The 15,072-nt window shown below is 43.0% G+C and overlaps 1 protein-coding gene across 4 annotated transcripts in view; it reads left to right on the top strand.

Moving 5' to 3' along the window:
- The window catches only part of ATP9B (ATPase phospholipid transporting 9B (putative)), a 171,886-nt gene that overhangs the window by 66,219 nt on the left and 90,595 nt on the right, over nt 1-15,072 (top strand). For 3 of the 4 annotated variants that reach the window (XM_081078539.1, XM_081078541.1, XM_081078542.1), the window contains 3 exons: nt 1,815-1,895; nt 8,247-8,322; nt 14,188-14,264. In XM_081078539.1, coding sequence (XP_080934665.1) covers nt 1,815-1,895; nt 8,247-8,322; nt 14,188-14,264 — 234 coding nt within the window. The remainder of the gene's footprint in view (nt 1-1,814; nt 1,896-8,246; nt 8,323-14,187; nt 14,265-15,072) is intronic. The other variant, XM_081078540.1, reaches the window with a different exon arrangement.

Genomic DNA, 15,072 nt, shown 5'->3' with positions numbered 1-15,072 from the left:
GTGCCCTGAGAGCTCTGCCTCAGGCATGGCACCAGCACCACGCCATGTGGGAGAGCAGTCATCATGTACAAGCACTGGGGTGATGGGAAGACGACGCGGGTCTCCTACCCTGTTTCAAGACCGGAGCCTGCGAACTGCAGTCTGGTCTGTCATCAGGCAGCCGTCAGCCCGCTACGTGGTGAGCTTGTGTGGACTGCTTCTCTGCTGGGTGGTTAGTTCGCTCTTCTCCTCATTCACTTTGTTAGTACTCAGCAGATTGTTCCATGAGACCTGCAGTCAGGTCTCAGAACTTTCCTTAAATTTAGAAGTCTCTTTCTGACTGTCCAGCGAGCACTCGCATGACCTGGGTACCTGTTGGTAACTTGTAATTTCTAGTGAGGTGGAGGGGGTCCTCCTCAGGGGCGGCTGGAAAGTAGACAGGAGCGGACACTGCCACCGCCGAACCTGCCACTGCCCCTGTCCTATGCGGTCTGTAGGTTGTGGCACAGAGAGAACGTGGGACACAGATTCTGTAACCCTTCATATGTAGACGCTAATGTCACTATCTCATTCGAATATCAGCCCTTTAGTACAAGTCAGATTTGTTTAACTTCTGTGTTGTCCTCACCCAGCTCCCCAGTGGCCAGTTAGGGATACTTTTTAAAAACAACTGAAATATCAATAATTAAAAGATTTTTAATGTCAGTGATTAAAATCCTAAGAAGCTCAAGTATAAACAATCTCCCTCTGTGGACATGATTCACCCAGTATTATTTGGGTGCACGTGAGTTGGCTCGGTCTCTTTCCGTCCACGTTGGCATTTGTTATCTGGTTACACCAAACCTGCAGTCGTATTCCAGAACTCAGATGAGCTTCGTCTCTGTACATGTTGGGGTTTTGTCCACAGTGTCAGATGTAAGCTGATCACTTTGGATGCAAAGTCCCCCTTTCCTGGGCGGGTAGCCCAGTGAAAACCCTGCATGGGCTGCGCTTTTGTTGGAGTCCAGGCAGACAAGGACCTTCTAGTATGTATGTTCTTTGTGACCTCCTGATAAAAATGATCATGCATCACTAAGAAAATGAAAGTTTGTTATAAATACGTTGTTTGCTTAATGTCACTTCTGTTATTTTAATAAAACTAAACTTTCTGGACCAGGGAGCATAACTTTTATAGTGATCTGAAAATCAGGTGCTTAAGGGCTCGTCTGTGGAGTCTTGCTGATTAAAGGTCACACGTGGCCAGTAAACAGGGTCACCTAAAGGTTGTGTCTTGTGTGCTTCAGAACTACCCTTGGGAAGGTGGCGATGATTCGAGTAGTGACAGCCTTCCCACCCGGCCTCGTACGTGGAGGTCACGGAGCAGCATGCACTGTGTGCATGGCTTCAAGGGAGGCGACAGCTAGAGCAAGTGCAATGGCTGCTGGGACAAAAACGTGAGCAGAGCGAGGCATTTGCTACATGCGATGGAAGACTTACACTCCACTGAGACTGAATTCTCTGCTACCCTTAGGACTTCTGATACACGCAGCTCCACCTTTAAAACTGGAGTGGGGTGGCGCACGCCATGGGGATTTATCAGCACCTCCCAGCTGCTTTCGACACACACCTGTTAGTAGGTAGCAGTAGTCTGAGAAAATTGAGCAATTCCCACATCTCTGCTGAGCTTAAAATGGTTTCTTTCAGTTTTCATCCTAGTTTATGATGTCGGCACACAAAGTAGAAGAAAATCCATCTCTTTTGGTAAATAACGCATAAGAATATTAATTGGTAACTGAAGAATTTTCGAGAAATGTTGCTTAATTTTAAGTAATTAATGTAGATACTGTGTATTCCAGGACCTCTTTTCTATCAACGCTTATGTTCACGCTCAGAAGCCGCTGCTGGATATCCATAGTTTTGAGGGCACGTTTACCAGGGTGAGTTACGTCTTCTGTTAAATACAAATATGTTCCTTGTGTATGTAAGTTAAAAATAGCAAATCTTTCTTTTAAAAGAATAATCAAATCAAGAATAAATTGAAATAGAAAATTTGAACTAAAAAGGGAAAACCTAGAAAATGTTTCAAGTTCTTACATTGTCCTGTATCAGGTATCTCCTTGGGCACATTCAGTCCATTTTTTTTGTTTTCTAGCATATGTACACTTGAGAAAGGCGTTACATTGAAGTGATTTAGCTACTTCACTTTGGCTTTGGATAGTAGTTTCTGTACTGTGATATCATATCAGTTCTTGATTTTTAGTAACTGGTGAGATGGATGTGAATGTGGCTGTCCATGTCCTTACGGGCGTGTGTGTTGTTACCACGGTGTTTGGGCAGCTTGAGGGCCCCTCTCCCTCTGACTGGCTAATGGGACGTGGAGGCCCAAGTAACTTCTGATTTGAACCGCTTATGCTGTTATCGTAAATGCTTTATAATGCTGAAGGGATTTTAGTGTATGACTGTAGTTCACTTTTAATTGCCACAGTTACTGTTTTAAAGATTTCTGTTGGTGCAGTCAACTTTGTTTTAGTCTTGGTCACACACACGGACTGGCGAGCAGTTACCATTTCAGAAAGCGTTCACTGAGGCAGTGTCACGTGCCAGATCCTGTGCCTTCGGGGGTGCAGAGACGAGGACACCTGCTGCGGAGGGGACGCTGCTTTGTCACCGCACCTCCAGCAGCAAACACGCAAGGTGTTCATGGAAGCAGCAGGGCGATGTCCTGGCAATAAGTGCTTTGTACCGAGTTCTGGAACAGATAGGATCAATCGTTTTGCATTTCTGCAAAGATGTTTATGAAAAGAAAGCATGTTCTTATTAAAGAATTGAGCATACGAAAGAAGAAGTCCTATAGAAAGGCCTCCTGAGTGCAGTGAGCTCCGAGTCACAGCCTTAAGCACTGTTGGCGTTTTGGAACATTACCTGCTTTCTTCCTCTCACACTTCTGCTGCTGACAGTAGGACACGTTTGCTGGACGACGTGTGGACATGCATCGATGTCAATGAGGGTGCGTGAGGCGTGGCTGAAGAGCCCAAGGCCACAAGTCTCCGGCCCTGGGGCGCGGGCGACTCATCCAGAGGTGTGTGACCGCATGTGAGGGAATGTCGGACTCTGCGGCCGAGCATGTGACGGATTCCATCACTGAGCGAAGGACTGAGTGTGGGAGAGAGTGAGTGTGTGCCTGAGTGTGTGCGACTGTGGGACAGAGCCTGCACATGCGGGGGAATGGAGACCGACCTGAAGGTCTTGTAAGAGAAGGAAGCAGCCACTAAGGGCTTTCAGCTTAGAAGAGAAATGATAATACTCGTGTTTGTAAAAGATTTCTCTGCTTTTCCTGGTCACCTTAGGATAATGGCAGTCCCCTGAGTTTGTCCATGTCCCCCCAGTCTCCCCAAGTCTCCTACAGGCCAACTGTGAGAGCAGTGGGACCACCTGTAGCTCATGTATGCAGCTGCCACGTGAGAAAGAAAATGCTGTAAACCCCCATTTTTCCCTGAATGGGGGTCAGCTCCAGTGCAGAGAGCGGGGCAGCCCAGAATCCTGGCTACATTGGGCGTTTTCCTTGATTTGAGAGACGTTGCCCTTGCACGAATTGTGACAGTCACGTAATTCCGATGGGCAGCCTTTCATTGCCTTCGTTTCGTGTTTCTAACAAGATCCTGTTTCGCTCCTTTTAAATAGATCAGCCTTGAGTCCTGAATTATTTAGATGGTAGACCTTTATTTTTGTGTGCATTTTCCAAAAAGGATGGAAGAAAGAAACATGCTAAGTAACTACTTTTGTAACTAAAAAGTGGAATTTAGTCTAATTACTAAAATACCAACTGAACTTTTCAGAAGTGATGTCTGCTTCTGTTCTTTTTTTAACAGTATACAGTGTACGGTGTGCAGAGGAGGAAGCATGTTTTTTTGTGTCGGCCTAGATGAGTAGCTAAGAATCAGAGCTCAGTAATTCAGTAGCCATACCTGTATTTTGTTGCTTTTGCAAAGTCTAATATGACTATGGTCATTGTGAACAATGTATCCTTCTACTTAAATCGTAGAACAAGGTCAGTGGAACCTAACTTACTGACTCTGTGACTTTTGTGATACAGACGACTCGTGTGGTTATTACTGACATCATTCATTTCTCTTATTGTTCAAGGTACAGCTATTCTCTCTGAAGTTTGGAGTTGAAAACTGTAGCCAGTTTTGAAATGTTAGCAGTACTCATAGTCTTTTAACATGATATTCACATTTCATCTTTTTTAAAATTCATGTTCTGCTGTAATTTATTTTGCAAACCATAGCACACTTACAGTATTCATGTCTTTTCTAGTCAAAATGCTGTCCTTTTCAAAAGCAAATCTTTATTGTTTGTTAAATAGGGTACACTATTCAGAAAACAGCTTGAAATTGTAACATTTTGCTTCCCCCCCAAAGCATATTTTATCTTTTCAAACTACAGCATTAAGGAGAAGAAAACCCGAAGAGAAAGTTACTTAGAGATCATTTCTTTCCCGTCTTTCCACTCTTTATTCTGTACTATATGGTATTGGTAAAGAACTTTCAATGATTTTCTCCATATGAGAAAAATGTTTAACGTTTAAAGTGCGGCATTGTTATTACAGTTCTGAAAGGCACTATGTAGTGTGTGTTTCTCAGCACAACGCCTGCGTTAGAGATGGAAGCATTGAGTTAGAGATGGAAGCACTGACGTTATTAAGTAGCTGTAGAAGAGTAGTGGGCGAACCAACTTAAATTTCTAAGACTAAATAGTATAGAACTTTCTATTTCCCGTTCAGAAAGGCTTATGAAATTTTAATAATTTTTAATGCCCTTATTTCTCTTGGAGTTTGGCACAATGTGAAAATACTAAGAGATATGCATGTGTCAATAATTTTTAAATTTCCCTATGAAGGGAACCTTAGGAGTGTTTTAAACTAATAACATGGTGCTCATTTGTGCTTCTGTGGTCAGTTGATGATGGGTGGCTGCAGGCAGGGGTCCTAAAGGAGGAGTGAAAGGAGTGGGAAGGGCCGCTGGGAATCAGGGAAAGGTCCCACGTTTGTTCGTCCTTTGCTTCATTCACTTACTAGACACACTGTGCCTGCTGTGGGCTAGGTTTCCGAAGGACAGGGTCAACACCACAGTCACATAGCTCACAGTCTGGGGGGGGGGGGGCGGTAAGTAAACACGGGAATTGCATTGATACAGTGGAAATGATTCAGAATTCCTGTTAGAGAATAATTTTATTTGTTTCACACCTTGATAAATGTGTGAATCTGCACTTGGCAGGATTTATCCCGAGTGGAGACTCAGTTTGCCTGGTCGTGGCTAAAACTCCTAGATTAATGTGCATGTGGACCCCGTTTGGAGATAGGAGTGAGGACACGTAGATTTTCATGTGTCTCCTTCAGTGTTTATCAGAGTTCCATGCTTTGAACTTAACATGAGTTGGTTTTTAAGAAACACCACCCACCTGTGTTTTAAACACCTAACAGCATCATGGTTGTTTCGTCGTATTGACAAAGTCTGAGAGCTGAGGAAATGTCTCCTTTGGGTAGTGGCCTTCTATTTATTTTTAGGGCAATACCAAGGAGCCTGAGGGAAGATCCTCAGGGTCCTGAGAGTCAAATACTGAATTTGGTGCTGGAATGCAGTGAGCTAAATGACCACTGGTCTTCCGTGCGTACAAGGCAGTTGTGAGCCAGACCTCTTCCTCGAATTAAATTTAATGCACAACTGTACTTTATAAATATGTTCAATGCTAGGGAAATACTTTGAAAACGGTTAGGATTGGTTTAGATTTTGTGACTCCCAAATAAATCAGAGAATCAAATATCTAGCAAATGTCTTCCAAGAAGCTAGCAAAGAGGCCAGAATTGACATCATTTGAAAAGGATTTCGGGAATGTATGGAAAGGAAACACCAGGGGCACCAATGGCGATTTCTTATGGCATTTTTGAAAATGCCATATGGCATTTTTGAAAATGTGTTTTCAGTTTCTTCCCTCCTTTCCAAATTACTTTGGTTTCTTTGTTATCTTAAAATATATCCTGATAGCAGATTATCAATGTTTAATAAAATAAAATTCTACATGGAGGTGACCTGATGTTAAGGACATGTCAGGGCCACGTATGGTCTGTCACCCCTAGAGACATAGAGATGATTGGTCACCGTACTTGACGTCTTCCTATTTTTCTTCTACATGCAAGACTTTTGTAATCCTCTATTCTAGAAAACTTTTCATAACCAGAATTGCAAGGAATACTTTATAAACTATGACTTCAGATTTAGACAAAAAGTTCTCAGATTTTAAAGTTATTTCTATCTCTGAGCATAAACATTAAAAATGTAGAGATAAAACTAGACTGTACATTATTTTCGTTGTGTTATTGATACATGACCATGTTTGATATCTGTACACATAGTTAGCAACACACAACTTATGTTTGAATTTTTGCGTTAATGAAAAATATCCAATATAATAATATATATATTTAGTGGTTATCTGGTTATCTTTACTTTTTTAAGTCATTAACTTATTTATTTATTTATTAAACTTACTGGGGTGACATTGTTTAGTAAAATTACATAGGTTTCAAGTGTACAATTCTATAATCCATTATCTATATATCCCATTGTGTGCTCACCACCCAGAGTCAGTTCTCCTTCCATCACCATATATTTGACCCCCTTTGCCCTCTTCTACCACGCTCCGACCCCTTACCCCCTGCCAACCACTAAACTGTTGTTTGTGAGTTTTTGTTTGTTTGTCTTGTTCCTTTGTTGCTTTCAGTTTTATATCCCACGTATGAGTAAAGTCATATGGTTCTCAACTTTTTCTGTCTGACGTATTTTGCTTAGCCTGATAATCTCGATCCGCCCGCGTTGTTGCAAATGGCAGTGTTTCATCTTTTCTCACGGCCGAGCAGTGTTCCACTGTGTATGTACACCACATCTTTATCTAGTCATCTACTGAAGGGCACTTGGGTTGTTTCCATGTCTGTTTTTAAAGAGCAATTTAAGAGGTATTTCACCTTTACAGATATAGATATAAATACATGCATATTAGTTTTTAAATAATATACACAGAAGTATTTTTTCCTCTTATGAATATAATACATTTGAAAAGCATAACCCTTGTCCTTAACGAAAAGCAGGAGGATATTCTGCCACACCTACTAAATAAGTGTTGATGAGTTGCTTTGTAATGTGTCTGTGCTAATATTTTACGCTTTTCCAGGAGTACTGGAGTTGTTTTCCAGGAGTTATTAATGCACATATTGGAAGATATAATTTTAGTTTGCTGAACCAAAGTTACAGTAGTACAGCTTTTTGCTTAATAGTTTTTGCCTTTTTCCTTAAATGTATTAGTCTCTTAAATCATGTGTAGGACAAAAAAGTGCAGTTCCAAACCACTGTTACCGTAATACCGGCTTTTGTAATTGCCCAGGTATTTGCCTTTACTGAGATCTTTATTTCTCCACTCGGCTTCCAGTTACTGTCTAAGTCCTCTCATGTCACCTACGAGACTCCCTTATGCATCTCTTGGAGGGCAGGTCCAGTGGTACAGACTCCTCAGTTTTTGTCTATCTGGGAATGTCTGATTTCTCACCTACTTTTGAGGGACAGTTTTTCTGGATGTAGGATTTGTGGCTGGCAGCTTTTTCTTTTCGAGCTTTTTCTTTTCACATTTTGACTGTATGGCCCACTGCCTTCTGGCCCCTAAGTGTCTGATGAGAAATGGGCAGTTTGACCAAGGATCCCTTGTATGTGATGAATTGCCTTTCTCTTGCTGCTTTCAAGATTCTAACTTTGTCTTTGTCTTTCGAAAGTTTGGTTATAATGTATCTCAGTGTGGGTCTATGAGTTCATCGCACTTGGATTTTGTTGAGCTTTTTGGATGTTTGTATTCATGCCTTTCATCAAATCTGGGAAGTTTTAGCTATTATTTTTTTAAATATTCTCTCTGCCCTTTTTCTCTCTCTTCTCTTCCTGGGACTCCCACAATGAGTATAATGACCCATTTTGTTCTGTCCTGTCCCACAGATCCCTCAGGCCCTTTCAATTTTCTCCAACCATTCTCTTTTCTGTTTCTCAGATAGATAATTTCCATTGTTCTATTTTCAAGTTCACTGATTCTTTCTTCTGGCTACTCAAATCTGCCTTGAATCCCTGTAGTGAATTTTTTCCCCCCTTAGTCGTACTTTCAGCTTGAGGACTCTTCATACTGTGGATATCTGATGTCTGAGTAATAGAAAAACTGGTAATTTACTGTTGTTTTCCTTTTCTCTCTCTGAATAGGAAGACAGTGATCCACCCATTCATGAGAGTCTCAGCATAGAAAATACTTTGTGGGCAAGCACCATTGTTGCATCAGGTAAGCAATTAATTCTGTTTTCAGAGTGAGTTCTCTCTCTCTTATATAGGTGATGTTTTGTGTTTTTGAGTGACTCGAGACACAAGTGTTTCTCAGAATACCTTGCATTATGTGGGGACCTTATTAAACGTCCAGTCCTGTTCAGTGGGTGTGGCCAGGCCTGCAAGTCTAATCTCAGACAAACTCAGGGCGAGGCTTGTGCTGCGCTTCCTACACTGTGCTGAGTTGCAAGGTCCACAGCTGCACGGATCACACCCAGTGTGGCTCAGTGCAGGGTGCTTGGCTCGTCTTGACCTGTTTCCCGACACACCTGCCAGTGTTCCTTCCTGAGAGTCAGCTCAGCAGACTTAGGGAAGTACGTGGTGATGTTGGAGGGCTCTCGTCTCGCCTGATTCATCCAACAGAATTCGTGGGTCGTCTATGGGAGAGACAGTGTCAGATTAGGCAAGGGCCTTGGGAGGTAGGTCCTTTAAGGGCCCGGAGGAAGGTTCTGAATTTTCTTTTGAGTGAAATGGAAGATGTTGGAGTATTTCTAGTGGTAGAACGGGAAGGCCACCTAAATTTCCACTTCAGGAAGCAAATCTCTCTGGCAGATACTGAATTCTAAATGATTCCCAGCCTTTCAGAAAGTAGGTGACCTTGCTGATGGAACCAGGTGTGAAGCTCAGTAGCAAGCAGCAGGTAGGACGCTGTTAGGAGCAGGGACATGAGGGGACATCCCGGCAGGGTGGTCTATCTTCTCTGTGTCGTCTTAGAACATGTCTGCTCGTCTGCTGCTGGTTTGTGGACTCTCTGTTCCAGACCAGGCTGAGCCGAGTGGGACGGTCCTTACGGAGATTGTGCTCAGGAGCCAGGGTCCAGGGAGACAGGAAGAGAACGAGACAGATGATTTCAAAGATCCTAAGTATCCCAGGAGCAGACAGAGGGCTCTGAACACAAACAAGCCGAAAACCTCCCTTGGGGGTTAGGGGGCTGTTCCTCCGAGGAAACATAACGCAGACGTGACTGGAGAAGCTGGATGGCAACAGGGAGCTGTGTGTGCGGGGCTCTTGGCAGCTGTGTGAGGCCTGGTGCTGGAAGGGACACAGCAGACCCGGGGCCCAGGAAGGTGGCCGGGCAGCCAGTGTGCCTGGCACCTGGAGAAGCGGGGGGTCGCATATGCAGGACAGGTCTGTGTGCATATGTTTTGTGGGGCCCGTGGGGACACGAAGGTGTAAAATGGGCTCCATAGCGCTGCACATGTTCACCTTTCAGGGGTAGACAATGACAGGAGGTTTGATTTGGTCCTGATGTTTTGTGCCTTTAAAGAGAGCTTGATAGCAAATATGACCATTTTAATAGGGGGAAATTCTGTGTGGTGTTTGATGTATTTGTACTGATGAATTGTTATGAGTTATTAACATAAAGAGAGAGGAAATAAGGATAGCCGCCATGGAGAGACCTCGGGAAGGGTCTCACAGCCACTGTGAGGAAGGGCACTATGCTGCCTGCGGAAGTGTCAGACTCTTGTCCTCCCACTTCACGTGACTGTGTTTGTGTTCACATTGGTGACAGTTGTGGGTCGTGTACGCCTTTCCTCCCAACCCCACCTCCCACACAGCCCAGTTCAGCAACGGGCTGTCCTCGGGCAAAAGACTGTGACTTTGGTAGGCTTGCTGTCCCCGTCACACGGCCAGGCATAGCTGGACCAAGGTTTGCACCCAGCTGAGCTGCCCTCATCCTCCATGGCTGTCGCCCTTTAGCACCTTGCATACAGCACTTTGCAGGAAAATGTTGGCAGAATGCATGTGTGAGCTAGTACTGGGTCACAGGCTTTGTGCTCTGTGTCCAGGCATTGGTTCTGCCTTGGCTGTGATCACTGCTGTTCGCTCTGCTGAAGAAAGGATCAGTATTGAGTTCATTCATAAAGACACTGGAAGATTCTCTTTTCCTTCAGACGTTTTATTTGCTCTTTTGTCCCCTGTGTATTAGAATGTTGTTACTGATCCCCAGACTGTTGATTTGTGGCCTTTCTTCTCCAAGACACAGAAGCCACCTGAGCGGAAGCCTCCCAACCTGTCCCCAGTACACGGTTTCTCTCCTGAGCCCAGGTCCCTGGACGGCCTTGGCAGGGACAGCTTCTGGCTGCACACTCGGCGAGGCAGACCCTTATGTACACACGAGTGACGCTTATTCTCTGACATACAGACTTTAGTTTCTCAGGGTAGTTTTTTCTTCTAAGAGAGTATTTAGATTACTTTAAAAGCATCCATTTCAAAAGTTTAAATAAGGAGCCGTTAATTTTAACTTGTTTGGACATTTTAAAAATGTAAGCTTTTTTCATTCATTTCAAATCTTTAAACATACTCCTCTTTATTGAAAAACCTTGTTACTATGAGCTATTGCTAGACTGCTGCACCCTGATGGGTGTTTGCACGACTTGGCTTTCCAGCAGTCGTGTGTTGACACACGTCTTCTTTCCAGCTGATGACAAGCTGAGAAGGAAAGGCCAGCACGCTCGTAAATCTTACCTTAAAAGCTGTGTCGGTTGGTTCAAGTTGCCTCATAGGTGGAGCGAACTCGGACCCCCTCCCTTGTCACAGGAGACTGAAGGTGTGGGAGCCAGGACTCAACACCACAGACAGATGCAGAGGCAGAGGGTCCCCAGAGGGACAAGCAAGGCCCCCTGTGGTGCCACGCTTCTTCCCCTGGTCAGCTCAGGGACCATTTGTCTTCAGAGCAGGGGCAGTGTTCTGCAGAGCTGCCATGTCTCACACACCAGTGGCTAAGGGAGTGTCCCCGCCTTAACTTGTCATAACCCTAGAAGCACAGATGGGCCCCAGGCAAAGGAGCCCTGGCGTGTGCACAGGGGGTCAGGACTGGTAGACCCTGATACATACAGAAAACGCGAGTAAATATCTGGAAACTCGCAGCAATTTGATGAAGTGATTTAATGATGAAAACCTTGAGGGCTGTATTCTCTCATCTTGGTGGTGTTTTTACTCTCCCTCTTGTCGATTTACTGTTGTGGAGTTTTACAAAGCTTGTCCTCACAGCATGCTAATATTTGAAAGCACACCTGGCCCTCTGCCGCCATGGTAGGTTTGCCAGGCTCCACTCTAGGGAAAGCTCGGCCTGATCCAGGATTGGCACAGCGGAAGCAGCCCCCACTAGAAGTGGCCAGAGGGACAGCCGGAGCTCTGGTACAGGGACAGAATCAACCTCTGGCTGAGCACGCGGGAAAAGTGGGAACAGCAAGGAACACACCCCAGCCTGTAGCCTGTAACCCCCAATCCCCAGCCTGAAGGGTGGGAGTCTGGGCTTCTCAGATGCTGGCACTTTGGGGCTGGGCACTGGGCCGGGAAGCTCATTACTTCCTGTGTGCCTGAAAGTTTCACGTGGGGTGCACGGCTGGTGGGCGGGTGGGGCCCAGACCCTGTGCAGGTCCCAGCGGTCCCTCTGTGTCTCTCCATGGCCTCGGCCTCAGTTACTCCCGAGGCTGACCCACGCTCTTCCTTGCAGTGCCCGTGGCTGTAGCTGGCAGGTGTGTCAGGTGCGTGGGTTCGCTCGCACAGCCTGTGTCCATGCCCCTCGGAGCCTCCATCTTCTTTCTTGGCAGTAAGTGCCCAGCGTGTGGGTGCTCTGTGGTCCCCCTGGTTTCCCTGGAAGAGCTCACGCAGGAGGGCAGGTGAGATTGGCCCCAGAAAAGCATCTGTAACCTGCAGCCTTCCCCAGGCACTTTCCGTAGTGTGTGTAGCAGGTTCTGGGCGTGTAACTGGAATCAGGAACTACTTTGCTTGCTTGTTAGCTCTCTCAGTCTGTCTGTCTGTCTTTCTCTATAACATTTTGTCATCCTCGTATTTGGTCTTGCCTTAATTTTGCAGAATATGTTATATTTTGTCTTATTTTCAAAGTCAACAGGTAAGCCCTTCCCCACATTTCTTTCTGCCACATGTACAGACTGACTCAGTCATTCACCCTGTAAATACATACCCTTTGTCACAGAGAACAGAGCATATTCCAGATGTGCTGTGCTCACTAGTGATGTTCGTGTTTAAAACGCATGACAGGCTCAAAAACTTCAGTATTTTGAGTACAGAGAGTACTCATTTTTAGTGAGAATTAAATGAGATAATACTTGAGAGCCTTTACCAAACTTGAATAGATTATACACAGAAAAATACATGAGGAATTCTGTTAAATGCTTTTATGTGTATTTCACATGCACGTACCTACTTGATGCTGTAGATTATCTGATTGAAGTATCTCGTTAGTCATGTCATTTCTCTGATTTCGCCTCGGATACTTCAAAACTATAATACCAGCCAAGAGTCAGCATCTGATAATTTACCTGCATGTTAGGACTGTGGTTTCTAGCTTAATTAATATTTAAGCCTTCTCTGAGACTTGTTTACTCCGCTAATGTTAAAAATAGATTAATCTTGTAATTTGTCTTGTTCTATTTTTGTGCTTATTTAACATCAGTGACACTTTTATACTTCCATTAACTTAAACTTAATTGGCAAGTTAGGAAAGTTTTCAAAATACTGTGTCATTATATATTTAGTATTTTTCTATATACTAAGTACAGACATAACACTTAAGAGGTTTATTTGAATCGTAATATATAAAGGTAGCGTGGGTGTGGTTTGGGTTACCTTATATGCCAAATGGGCTTACTCTCCTTTCAAGAACACTCAAGTCTCATAGCTTTCCCAGTGACACACATTTTTAAAAGTGGGGAAAACGAAATGATTATTCTAGAAAAGAAAAATGTGTAACCTCTGCAAATATCACTGGTGAGCAGTTCTCCAGCACCTTCTGGCTTCCAGAACATTCCGTGGAGGAAGTTGTTTGTACTGGGACTTACCGAATATGCGGCCGTCACTGTGCTTTATGTGCAGGAGATCCCTGAGATCGAACTCACTAGCTGCTGACTGACGACTCTCTAGATCTCACATATTCACTTAACGCAGCATCAAAGTTGTTTAGTTATTATGGTTAATTCTGCAGTGTTGTTGATTTCAGTGAGTATTATGGACATATCATCTTTCTCACCTTGATAATGTTTCTCGGCTTCAAAATTTGAGAAAATTAGGATTATAAATTATGCATATTTGCCGTTCTAGAACCAGATTCCCATGGTTTTTGATGTGACATTCCACAGATGAATGCCTCCGAGCCTTTGTAATCTATGGGTTGTTCTAGAGGTATTTTATTATTCTTTCATCTTAAGTTTGATAGGCCACAAAATTATCATTTCTTCTTGACTCGTACAATTAGAAAACCAAACTAATTGTACGTGGAAACATGCATAAAAGAGACTAACAAACAATATCTAAATTCAAAATCAAAAATTATTTTTGTAATGTTTCCCTTATTGTTTTAATTGTATATGTGCTGAAATGTCACCAGAGGCTCTTATACCAGGTAGGACTGTGATATTTACAGTGGAAACATACTCGTAGACTCTTGTTCAACTGGTACCATGTTGGTTTGAAGATCACGTGATGAGTTTGGCCAGTGAAGAAAGTGGCCTCTTGTAATTTTCCTTTGGTGTTAGAGTTACCATTTTAGTAGATGTTGATAGATGAACATTGTCACTCTTTCTGTTTTCAGTGAAAAGAATATTGGTACATATTCTAATGTTATATGTAGGTAAACTTGTATTGCTTAAGAAATCACTTGAGTTTTTCAAAATTTGTTTTAAAAGTTGAGATTAGGTTTTCATGAACTAACCAAATTAAATATGCTGTTGGGTAAATTTATATAAAAATTGAATAGTGTAATAATACTTCCCATCAGAATGATTACTTAGAAAGTATTATTTTCTCTGTGCTTACCCTTTATAGTATCTCTGTAAGGAACACTTTCGTATTTTTGCAGGTACGGTAATAGGTGTTGTCATTTATACTGGAAAAGAGACTCGAAGTGTAATGAACACATCCAATCCCAAAAATAAGGTAGGCTAGATTAAGGGGCGACCGCTTTAATGAACTTGCTCTTTCCTTTCCTAAGAAGATACATGTAGCTCTGAATAGCCCATTCATTTTAGCTAACATATGATGTGAAACGCACTTTCAAAGTGTTGATGGTTTAGGGCATGAATTTGCTGTATTTATGTAACAACAATTTACGCTCATACTGAAGAATTTCCTCAAGTATATTTTCTGGGTTAATCAGAGTTTTACATGTCTTTTAAATTTTCATTGTTGGATATATAATTTGCCCATAATTAGAGAGTTAATTGTGGGTCTCTTAATTTCTCTTCAATCTATTTATTTTACAATTTGCACTCTTTATTTTTATATTGGTGGTTCATTTTTAAAATAAAGGAATCTATATTAATGTTTTTATAGTATTTAATTTGATAGTGTTATATTGTTAAACTAGTTTTATTTAAGTTATTTCCATTTCAGGAGAAGTATATTAAAAACCAGATTTTAGTTTTACAGACTGCTTGATTATATTTCTAAATTGATTCTATTCCTGTTACACATTCCTGGGATTGTTATTTATGCAGTCAATGTGTGTGAGAGTCAAATCGTAACAAAAAGGCTGTTGACCCAGAGTTGTTTCGGTGACCTTGCCCGAGTTTATGGCCACGGGTGAGAACTCTGGCCCTGGAGCTTGACTGCCTGCGTTGCGGTATGGACATTGCCACCGCACAGCGCTTGATTTTGTGTCTTTACTGCTCAGTAAACATTCCCTGTCCTCACTGCCTCCCTATAAAATGAATGTCCAGTGTGAATGGACGGCCTCCTTCTGGAA

Source organism: Rhinolophus hipposideros (assembly GCF_964194185.1).
Source record: "Rhinolophus hipposideros genome assembly, chromosome: 17".
NCBI lineage: Eukaryota > Metazoa > Chordata > Mammalia > Chiroptera > Rhinolophidae > Rhinolophus > Rhinolophus hipposideros.
The sequence above is the reverse complement of the archived record's forward strand: the minus strand, read 5'-3'. Positions and strand labels throughout refer to the sequence as shown.